Genomic DNA, 11,605 nt, shown 5'->3' on the forward strand with positions numbered 1-11,605 from the left:
AAGCTCCCTGAGCCAAAGTCAGCTGGCATGGGCCAGTTGCAGGTGTCTTAATTCCAGTGTAGACCTAGTCTATCTCAAAGTTGCTACACTTTTTTTTTCTTCTTCTTCTTCCTGTGAATGGTATCTCTCCAATGTCATTTCTCACAGTTCCCCTATAGGATGGGTGGGGGATTGGAAATAATGTTCATCGCTTTCCCACTCTGATGTTTTGAGTCTCAGGGATGGACTTCTTTCACAAACTATTGCAGGTGTCACCACCCATCCCCATGTTGAACAATTACTCAGTTCAAGTCGTAGTTAAGAAATGGACTTCTATTGTCCTGTTCTTTGAGTGGGTAGGCCTTCTTGGTAGCATACTCTTACATCTAACATAGAGGGAGAAATCCCTGTGCTCAACACATTCTTTGCAGGGAAAGTCTGTAGATCCATTCCAGTGTGTTTTTCCATTTACTGGAGCTCATCAGAAACAGAAACAGACTTATCACTCGCCACTCACAGCAGTCTGGAAGTGGCCATATCCCTGAATCTCCAGCCAGTATAAGTTACATAAGTTAATGTTTAAAGGAATTCATTCTAACAGACTGCTAAACATTCTCCTAAAAGCAACTTCTATTTCCATTCCAGTTACTGGCTGGCAGACAAATACTGTGCATTAAAGACAGGTGCTGTAGAGTGAGCTGTCTTTCAGAATTATAGTGCTTATACTGGGTTGTATGGATCAGCAGAATTTTTTTCTCTAGAAGAAACACAGCTGCTGCTTCGAGTGATTGCTCATGTGTATTCCACGATAGGTGTGCGTGCTCACCACATGCACTGATCTTGGAAGCTTTTCCCCTACCAGTACCTGTAGGGGAGTGCCCCAGCAACCCCTGAAGTGGCGCCTCCATGGCACAGTATAAGGGGCGCTGTGCACTCCCCCCACCCTCAAGTTCCTTCTTGCCGCCAGTGAAGGTGCTTCGGAACTGTTCTGCTCCAGCTTTGCTTTAGCTCATCCCCAGAACTCTTGTTCATTCAGTGTATGGTACCTGTAGTTTAGTTTAGTTCTCCTGGACCAGGGCATGCCCCGTGCCCTGGGTTTTAGGTTGTGTGACACTTGTAGGTGACCGATGCCAGTGAGTGAGCTGCACACAGACTGGTTACACTGTTTGGGTGAAACCCATCTCAGTGATCACTGCAAGATTTGCAAGTTGTTTAAGCCTTGGACCAAGAGAGAGAGAGAGAGAGAGAGAGAGAGAGACATTAGGCTCTGGGCCATCCTGATGGAGTCGGTGTTGACCCCAACTCCGGCATGCCACTCCGAATCGGTACAGCGTACCACGGTGTTGGTATGTGGTGACGCACCAGCGCCATCTACCAGTTGGCACTGCTCCCCATCCGCAGGGCACGCCAAGATGGCTAAGAAGAGGCCTTCTCTGCCGTGGCACCGGAGCAAGACTGTGGGAGAGGCTAGACCCATGTTGGGCAGTCCTGTCCCCATCAGCCTGTAGGCCTCCAACTCCGGTCCAGCGGAGTAGCCTGGCCCATTTGGAGCAGGCTTTCCCAGATGTCCTCCATGTGAGAGGCCCCGCAAGCGGCTCGGGACACTATGTCCATGCCGGTTCCAGGAGCACCGCCGATGTTGGCCCTGTGGTCCAGAGGCAAGCCGCTGCTGGGAACTCCACAGTCGCCCCCGACTTGGTAACAATCTTGGTTGAGGGAATGTTCCCGACACCATTCACCACTCAGCGACCATCGGTGCGTAGTCTATGCAGGTTGTCATCGACCCCCACCAGGTTGTCTGGCTGGGTTCCATCTGACAGACTCCAGGCACCGCTCCGCCTCGGAGCAGATACTGACAGGACTGGGGCAGATAATGCCAAAGGTCTTTGTTTTTAGAAGGGCTGTCGTAGCCAGTCATGACAAAACGTTGACGCCGTTGTTGTTCATCGTCTCGCTCCAGGACCCCATCATGGCACCGCTCCTGTAGTCTTGGTTGTCAATTGCCATCACCTCGCCATCGCGGATCCGCCCGCTGGAGCCTATTGCAGAGCAGCTGCTACCAGAGGTACCGTTCCTCCACATCGGGGTCACGGTCTCATGGTCAGCACCACTCCCGGCGCTGCCGCTCCTCCTGGTCCAGGGACAGCAACAGGTCATACGTCAGCCCAGCCTCCCTTCGTAGTCATCCATTGATGGGTCAGGCCAAACAGCCTGCTCCGCCGGTGCCACAGCAGGTGCAATGTCACTGGGCCCTGTGGCTGGCACAGTGGTACCAGTGGGCACCGTGGCCCTTGACGCAACCCCTGGTGGGGGCTTGCTTGGTGGCCTGAGCCTCAGATCGGCCTCCCTCTCCCAGCGTCCGAGGGAAGGAATCGATGGGACATGCATCTTCAGCACTGGGCCCAGAGAGCAACCAGGGGGTGGATCTCCGGTGCCAGTGGACACGCAAAGTACCACCCCTGTCTCCTCGGCCTCCCCGATGAGGCGATTATAGCCCTTCCTCCCTCTGTCCTGCAGGAGGACTCTAAAGTCCACCAGGAGCTATTGAAAAGGGTGGCATCAAACCTCCAGGCAGAGGAGGTGGAGGAGCCCCAAGACTCCCTTTTTAATGTCGTGTCTGCCTCGGTACCAGGCAGAGTGGCCTTGCCACTCCAAGAAGGGGTGGTGAAAATTTCAAATGCCTTGTGGCAAACCCCGGTCTCATTGGCCCCTATCTCTAAAAGAGTGGAACGCAAGTAATTTTTGCCCACCAAAGGACATGAATACCTTTACACCCACCCTGCTCCTAACTCCCTGGTGGTTGAATTGGTCAACCACAGGGCTCGGCAGGGCCAACCAGCCTCTACTCGGAAAAATAAAGATTCAAGGAGGCTGGATTCATTTGGAAGAAAAATGTATTTGTCCTCGAGCTTCCGGTTACGGGTGGCAAACCGTCAGGCTCTCCTGGGTCGTGTGAGTTCAATCTATGGGGCTCTCTGCCCAAGTTCGAGGACTCCCTCCAGGAGCATGACAGGAAGAAGTTCAAAGCTCTAGTGTAGGAGGGTACAGCGGCTGCCAAGGCAACCCTGCAGGCAGCGTGGGATGTGGCAGACACGGCCGTGCAGTCCATGGCCTCTGCGGTGTCCATGAGAGGGGCATCGTGGCTCCTGCTGTCCAGTGAGGTGCAGAGCTTCTTGCAGGACCTCCCGTTTGACAGCAAGGCTCTGTTTGCAGAACAGATGGACATAAAACTGCATGGCCTGAAGGAATCCCCACACTACACTTTAAGCCTCTATGTTCTGGCTCTGGCTAGATCTAAGTTTAAGCTGCAGCAGGCTCCCACTCTAAATACGAGCCCCCTTATAAAAAGTTGCGGGACTATAAGAAACCGCCGCAGAGACAGTCTGTCTGCCCCCCAGCCTGGGTCCTCCAAAGGCAAACAGGCAGGGAAACAGCAGTTTTGACGGGACGCCTGGGGGAGACCTACCAGTTCTCATCACGGATCCACCCTCAATAAAGCTTCCCTTCTCCAGTCGGTTGTGTGCTTTTCTCCCGGACTGGTTGCGGATCAATGGGTCCTCAGCCCCATTTCTTGGGGCTACACCCTCCAGTTTACCTTGACCCCCTCTCACGAGGCTCTGCTCAAGCAGGAGGTGGGGTGACTCCTTGGCCTAGGAGCAGTGGAAGTGGTGCCAGCAGAGTTCAGATGCAAAGAGTACTACTCCCGCTATCCTGGACCTGAGAGGCCTAAACCAGTACATGGTGAAGCTCAAGTTCCGCATGGTCTCCCTGGCCTCCATCATTCCCTCCCTGGATCCCGGGAACTGGTACGCTGCCCTCAATTTGCAGGATGTGTACTTCCACGTCCATATATTCAAGGGACACAGACGTTTCCTCCGTTCCATGGTGGGGCAGGAATACTAGCAATTTACAGTCCTCCTGTTTGGCCTGTCCACTGTCCCCAGGGTATTTACAAAGTGTATGTCTGTGGTGGTGGCCTACCTCAGGCACCGCAGGGTCCAGATCTTCCCCTATCTGGATGACTGGTTGGTCAAGGGCAGCTCCCGGTCTCAGGTGCGGGACCACATGGTGCTCGTTCTGTCCACGTGCACCACTCTGGGCCTGTTGGTAAACAACACCAATTCCACATTAATCCCGGTAGAACACATAGAGTTTATCGGGGCGGTCCTGGACACTATGCGGGCCAGAGTTTCCCTCTCATTGGACAGGTTCAGGACCCTGAAAGGGCTCATCGATACAGTCGCAAGGTTTCCAGAGACAACAGCCAGAGCATGTCTCCAACTCTTGGGTCTCATGTCGGCATGCACATGTGATTCGTCACGCCAGACTCAGGATGAGGTCCCTCCAGCTCTCGTTGGCCTCTGTCAATCCTGTCTCTGTCCTGGGAGAACATAAAGTACTCACTGACAACATGGCGTCGATGTTTTTACATCAATAGACGGGGGCCCAGTCCTCTGCCTGGAAGCCCTCAAGCTGTGGGATTTCTGTATAACCCACAACATTTTCCTACAGGCCTTCCACCTACCAGGTGCCTGGAACTCACGGGCAGATTGCTTGAGCAGGGACTTCGCCTCTCAGCACAAGTGGCCTCTTCACCCAGAGGTGGTGCACAGACTTTTCCAAGAGCGGGGAACTCTCCAGGTAGACCTGTTCACAATTCAGCAGAACTGTCACTGTCCCTGGCTATCTCCGATGTCTTCCTGTCCTGGTCAGGCCAATTTTTCTATGCCTTTCCCGCTGGCAAGATCCTGGAAAAGATAGACAGACAGGGCCCGGGTCCTCCTGATTTCTCCCACGTGGCCCAGGCAGCATTGGTACGGGACCCTCACGAGCCTGACAGTCGCCCCGCCGTGGCAATTACTGTCCCGTCTGGATCTCCTCTCCCAGGACAAGGGCTGCCTCCTTTACCCCAGCCTAGCAGCACTCCACTTCACAGCATGGCTACTCAATGGATAGGCCAGGAGGAAAGGACGTGCTTGGAAGGGGTTCAGCATGTCCTCTTGGAAAGCGGGCGACCCTCCACGCGCTGAGCCTACTTGACAAAGTGGTCTCGGTTTTCCCAGTGGGTGACTGAGTGGGGCGTTTTTCCCCCATGGCTGCCCTGATCCAGCTCATCTTGGACTACCTCCCTCATCTTAGAGCCCAGGACCTGGCGCCCTCATCCGTCAAGGTGCATTTGGCAGCCATATCTGCCTTCCACCTGCCAGTGCAGAGGCACACGGTATTCTCCCATGCTATGACTGGACGATTCCTTAAGAGATTGGATAGTCTCTTCCTGTACGTTAGGACCCCAGTGGGACCTGAACTTGGTGCTGGCCCAGCTCATGGGCCCCCTCTTTGAACCGCTAGCTACGTGCTTCTGGTCGCACCTCTCATGGAAGGTGGCCTTCCTGTGGTGATCATGGGTCTTGGAACTCAGGGCCCTGACCTTTGAGCCCCCGTAAACGCTGTTCCATAAGGATAAGGTCCAGTTCTGCCCACATCTTTTGTTCTTCCCGAAGGAGGTCTCCGCTTACCACATGGGTCAGGACATTTTCCTGCTGGTTCTCTGCCCCAGGAGTCCAGCGAGGAGTGCCATCTCCAAATGCTGGATGTGAGATGGGCTCTGGTGTGTGGTTTTTTGTTTTTTTGTTTTTTTAAACCTGGAGCGGACTAAGCCATTCAGGAAGTCTTCGCAGCTGTTCATTGCCTCAGCCAAACGCATGAGGGGTCCACCGATCTCCACTCAGTGGCTCTCCCAACTGGATCACCTTGTGCATCCATTCCTGTTGTGACTTGGCAGGAATCCCTCCGCTGTCAATTGTGAGGGCACGCTAGACTAGGGTGCATGCCTTGTCAGCTGCCTTTTTAGCCCATGTCCCCTTTCAGGACATTTGCAGGGCTGCTACGTGGTCTTCAGTTCACATGTTCACCTTGCATTATGCGATTGTCTCCCAGACCAGGGAAGACGCTGGTTTGGCAGGGCTGTGCTCAGTCCCGAGAATTTGTGAACTCCTACCCACCTCCGACAGATGTAGCTTGGAATCACCTATTGTGGAATACACATGAGCAATCACTCAAAGAAGAAATGACAGTTACCTTTTCTGCATCTGATGTTCTTCGAGATGTGTTGCTCACGTCTATTCCACATCCTGCCCTCCTTCCCCTCTATTGGAGTTGTCTGGCAAGAAGGAACTGAAGGTGAGGGGAGCACGCAGCGCCCCTTATACCGTGCCATGGAGGCACCACTCCAGGGGTTGCTAGGGGTGCTCCCCTATGGGTACTGCTATGGGGAAATACTTCCAACACCAGTGCATGTGACAAGCACGCACACCTATTGTGGAATAGACACATGAGCAACACATCTCGAAGAATGCCAGTTATGGAAAGGGTAAACAGTCTTTTTTTTGAATGAGACATTTTGCTGGTATGTATGTGTGCATGTAGTAAGTACCATACACCTTCATGGTATAGTGCTCCATTGTAGCAATGTATTAAGCATTTTATAGAACAGGAAAAATGAAGCCATTAATTGCAGTAGTCTGAACACAGAGTGAAAAAGTAGGGAGAACAGACCTTTTTAGGAAGAAAATTTATCAGATTTGTGTGTAGGGGGCGTTTCTCAGAAGGGCAGTAGCAACAAGGGTGTTGTGGGCATATGAGTAGTCAGCCAAGCTCCCTTCCTTGATTACAGCAGTGTTTCTTGGCTGAAGCTTCAGATACCAGCAAGTTTCTTGTAATGCTTAGTTATAACTTACTCAGAATAGCTTTAGACCGAGTTCTTATCTTCCATTTGGGTGTCCATATAGGGTAGGAGATACTGTCATGTCATTTTTGCCTTGATATGCCAGTTGAACCATGAAATGATTACTACTTTTGTGCAATACCTCTAATGAATGGCCTTGTACTCCTAAATCTTTCACCAGGAGACTACTGGAAGCTCAGTGGCTCTCAAGGATTTTTGGGCCTCTGTTTGTTAGTGCCTTGAGCACTACCCACCTGGTCAGTACCTTGGATCTCCCAGAACTTCCCATGCCAGATTCTTTCTGGTGGCAATCAGAAACTATTTACCTGTGCTCTCTTCCAGCTCTTGGCCCGGTCTCTACAGTCTATTGGCTTCATCTGTGAACACCTTTTCTTCCCTTCCTCTCCACCCAAATTAAATAAAATTCCCTATTAAAATAACCCTTTCTGAGAGGGAGAGCTGGGTCTAACTTCCAGCATAACACCATGAAATGTGTCCTGGGGGACCAGTCATTCAGCTTATCTGGAAGGAGCAATAGATACTCCTGTGTTGACACTTTTCGATTTTTGAGGACCAGGGACCCAGGACCCAGCTGCTGTTCTTCCAAACTGCTTCAACTCAAATTGTAGTAGACCTACAACCATCCACCTTGGGATGGGGAGCATCTATACTTTCATTCCTTAACCGCAACACTTAATTATACAGGCTTATACTTCAGTAAACTACCACTGCAGTGAAGTAGAGCCAGAAGTTATCCAAGCAGAATGTTCTGTTCCAGAGCCTGCACAATCATCTGGAAACAGTCAACAAAAGGCAAGTGTTCACTCTGAAGATGCATATTCTTAAATGTCACTGTATAACCTATTTCTAGGAACTTGTGTAGAAGGGGTGGAAGGAAAATGTGCCCTATCTATTACAGTCCTGGAAACCTGGGTTCAGTTTCTGCATAGTCTTAGACTTTGAGAGACTTGTCCAAGGTCACAGTCTACCCAGTGCATCAGTTTCTCCTCAGTAAGAAGGGGATAAATACTTCCTCAAACAGTCAATGTGAGGTTGTTGGGTACTATGATAGACAAATGTATAAATCAGCATTAATTCAGCAGCAACTTTGTTTAGCCATGTGGTTTGACTTACAGTGGGAATCACATGAAACAAGGTACAACTTGTTTTTTTTAATTGTTAAATTGAATTTTATTTTGCTTTTGACATTTGTAGAGACAAAAAACATTGGGGAGTATCACACTTGTCTTTCATGTTGAAGTCTCATAGTTTAGGAAAGGGCATCATGTCCCCTTCTGGTTGTAGATTCTTAACTTTTGGGAATTAAATTTAACTTGGTATTCAGTAGACATCACTTGCTCATATTGCCAATTAACAATAAATTCTGGCTTGAGATATGGAGATGGAAAACTTTTGGTCAATGGCATTTCAGGTGTGGACGAGGTTACTAGAGGAAACAAACTGAAATCTGTCCTTCAGATAATGCTGTAAAACCCCAGCCCAGTAACTTTCTTTCACAAACAGAAAAGCTTCATATAACTCCAAGGGAAAGAACAAAATTGTTGTGTAATATATTGATAGTGTGAATATAAACTAATTTTTTAACAGATACTATAAAAATAAGTGTTTGATAAATATTGACACTTCCCAGTAATCATGAATGTTTACACTTCAGAGTTTTTAGCATCTGATTTATAGACATGATGGTAGCAATGAACTAGATAATAAAATCAGTATTGTTGTAGATGCATGTTACTGAAAACATGTATTTCAGAAGTCTGTGGACCGAAGCATACAGACAGTGGTATCCTGTCTGTTTAATCCCGAGAACCGTCTGAGAAACACTCTTGTATCCCAAGAGGACTATTTTAAGGTACGGAGTAAAAGCAAACTTTAAATATTTGACATGTAGTTTTTCTTCCACCACTAAATACTATGGTGACAAGTAACTCAAATGCTGATAGACGTGTTCCATTTTTGCAACTGTAGGCTGCTCTGGATCATAGCTGTGTCTGGCTCTGACACTTACTGTGATTGTTTGTTTGTTTGTTTGTTTGTTTTCTTGCTTTTCTGTAGAGATCTTCAATATAAATATTGCAGTATTATTTGGAAGGTGTTGAATCTTAATACCTTAATATTAGTGCCCAAGACAACCTTTGTGGAACCACTGATGCCCTTGATTTGTGGATTTTAGATTTAACAGTGCAGTATCACAAACCTGCACAAAAATTGCTGTGCAATTCAAACTGGCAATATTGGCATTAGCCTTTTCTTCCACATTACATCTTTCCATAACATTTTCCTTCAGTGAGAAATAGATGAACCTTGGTCTGTTAGTACTGAACAAGCAGCAGTTTACTCCCTCATCCAGAGGATGACTTGGGTTCTATAAAGTATGTTCTTCAGATCCATCATAACTATATTTTGACATTCAAAATCGGTAAGAGTTGCCACTGCAGCCCTTCCAGCTGTGAAATGGAGAATAGTGGCTTGTTCTTAGACCTCTCGTCTAAGACCTAAAGTTTCCAATCACACTCAGGGTTGGGTTTTGTTTTTGTTTTGCTTTGCTTTGCTTTAGGTCACAAACGTGTGTTTTGGGCTAAATACAACTTGTGATCACACTGTTTTTATATGAACACACCCTGGTATCTTCTGATTACTCTCAATTAGGATTTTTTTTTAAGGCTGTCTTTCTGAATCTTTGAATAGTTTTTCAGGTTTCTACTCTGTTTTTGCAGAATAGACACTCCTGCTCTATTATCTGAAGTAAAAAGCTTTACATAAAATCTGCATTTTTAGAATGTGGGATTTTGAAGGAGCAAAATTTTAAAATATTTTTGTTTTATGTAACTTTATTCTATTGCAATATCTAGCAATATTGTTACCTTTCAGTGAATTAAAACTATTTTTTCTTTCCCTCCCTCCACAGGAGAAAAGGGTGCATCACTTTAGAAGAAGTAGGGCAGTGCTTAAAAGTGTTTAACCAATGACACTTGAAGACTTAAAGTGCCTGTATTCCATGGATTTGGGGTGTTACTGTTCAGTATAGCAATATGTGCTATACAATTATGTAATCTTATGAAAAAGTTACTTCAAGTTGAAGTTGTTCATATTTGCATGTTATCTGTTCCTAGATTGTTTTGTTTCTAGCATTTTAAGGATATGATAGACTAGAAAGTTTCAGTATTACATTACTTGGGTTTTGTGCATGTCCTTTCACTTGATGCTAGAATATGTTAAAGTTTTTTAAGGAATTTATATGGAGAGATTACTCTTGGTTTAATTTGTAAATGTGTGAATTTTCTTCTGGGGTTTAAGGTACAGTTTGCATGTTGCACTTGTTTTCTCTTAAAACACAGCTAAAATGTCCGATAAGTTTAGCTCATTCAAAAGTTGAACTAGAAATTTGCCCAAGAGGTAGTTTTTAAATTGTGTTCTTAATCAGTGGAACAGAAGACCTCAAGTTGTAACTCAGTTGAAACCCTTCAAGTCTGTACCCGATGTTATGTTGCTGGTTCTCTACAAATAATCCAATCAATGGGGATTACATTTATTAGTTACAGTTTATGCACCTGGAGTCTGAGCATCACTATCAGTTTGATTGGAAAAAGTAATTAAGCGAATTCTAAAATTCTAATTTAAGAAAAACCCAAGAACATAACAAGCTACATTAACTACTCAGTGGGTTACACTTTTTTACTGAGCAAATTTTAACAATGCCTGTATCTTAAAATTGTGGGAAAATACTGACATTAAAATAACCTTATGTTATGTCACACATTGTTAATCAAAGAATTTTGTAAGGAAATGTTTTATAATAATTATGTAGATTTTAGAAAAACAAATTTGTTGGTTTCTAAGGTACCACAAGTTCTCCTTTTCTTTTGCGAATATGGACTAACCCGGCTGCTACTCTGAAACCTGTAGATTTTAGAGTTTCGTATTTGAAAAACTTAATAAATTTTTGTTTGTTTGAGTTGTCTTCCTACTGGAGATGCTAATTACAGTATTGCAGCTGTTGACGCAAGTATTAAATTTTGTCATTCTAGATTTCGTTGTATTCTCCCAGCAGCCATTTGTTGCCGTACTTGTGCTACATTCTACATTACACTGTTACATAGATTTTATCCAGTTACTACAAATCTAACTAAAACCAGCAACCAAAGATCAAGGTAAAGAGTTTGTCTAATGAATTAGTTTGAGACTGTAGTACAGTCTTTGCTTTTAGACCAAAGTTAAGCCTCTTCAGAGATGGTGCATTGATCCCTTAAATGGACTAACTAAGGTGACCTGGCAAATTCCAAAGTAATATTGGCTCCGAAAAAGAAATCATATCCAATGTTGCCCAGGGTTGTCTGAACACAAAACTATGGTAACATCTATTTTTTTCCCCCTCTCTAGGTGGTTTCAGGAATAAATCAATGGGGACACAACTCCTCCATTTGATAAATGATTGATACAAACGTCAGTGCTTTCACCCTCTTCCCCCCCCCCCAAAAATCCATTTTGAGTCTACAGCACACATCTAAAATAGCAATAGTCTAGAGCAACCCAGATATAGTTACCCAAAGTCTGAGATAGTGTCGAGCAGTTAGCAGCAGGTTTTTGGTGGCCAGCCTTCCTCTTATCCATTGGGAAGTGGGATGTCACCCTCTGAGCTCATAGAAAACTTCTCCAACTTACACACTCTGACTTGTTTTAATAGGTTGCTCAAAACAAAGCACATATCTCTTAACCCCTTGCAAACTAACAATTTTCCTATTATCAGCAAAACAACTCCGGTCATAACATCAGCAAAAACTCAATCAGGAACATCTAGATCCATGGTTAACTATCCACACTTCCACCTGTTCTCATGTTTCTTCCAATGCTATTTCTGTATCGGCAACCCTGAAGCTGCAG

At 46.3% G+C, this 11,605-nt stretch overlaps 1 protein-coding gene across 4 annotated transcripts in view; it reads left to right on the forward strand.

Moving 5' to 3' along the window:
• The window catches only part of DAZL (deleted in azoospermia like), a 37,835-nt gene extending 26,648 nt beyond the window's left edge, over positions 1 to 11,187 (forward strand). The window contains exons 9-12 of one of the 4 annotated variants that reach the window (XM_043509095.1): positions 7,409 to 7,516; positions 7,840 to 7,859; positions 8,478 to 8,576; positions 9,633 to 11,187. In XM_043509095.1, coding sequence (XP_043365030.1) covers positions 7,409 to 7,516; positions 7,840 to 7,859; positions 8,478 to 8,541 — 192 coding nt within the window. In that variant the 3' untranslated portion in view covers positions 8,542 to 8,576; positions 9,633 to 11,187. Of the gene's footprint in view, positions 1 to 1,380; positions 2,609 to 7,408; positions 7,517 to 7,839; positions 7,860 to 8,448; positions 8,577 to 9,632 lie in introns of those variants that run through there. The other 3 variants (XM_038391299.2, XM_043509094.1, XM_043509093.1) reach the window with 3 other exon arrangements.
• Positions 11,188 to 11,605: the final 418 nt, after the last annotated feature.

Source organism: Dermochelys coriacea, chromosome 2 (assembly GCF_009764565.3).
Source record: "Dermochelys coriacea isolate rDerCor1 chromosome 2, rDerCor1.pri.v4, whole genome shotgun sequence".
Lineage (NCBI taxonomy): Eukaryota > Metazoa > Chordata > Testudines > Dermochelyidae > Dermochelys > Dermochelys coriacea.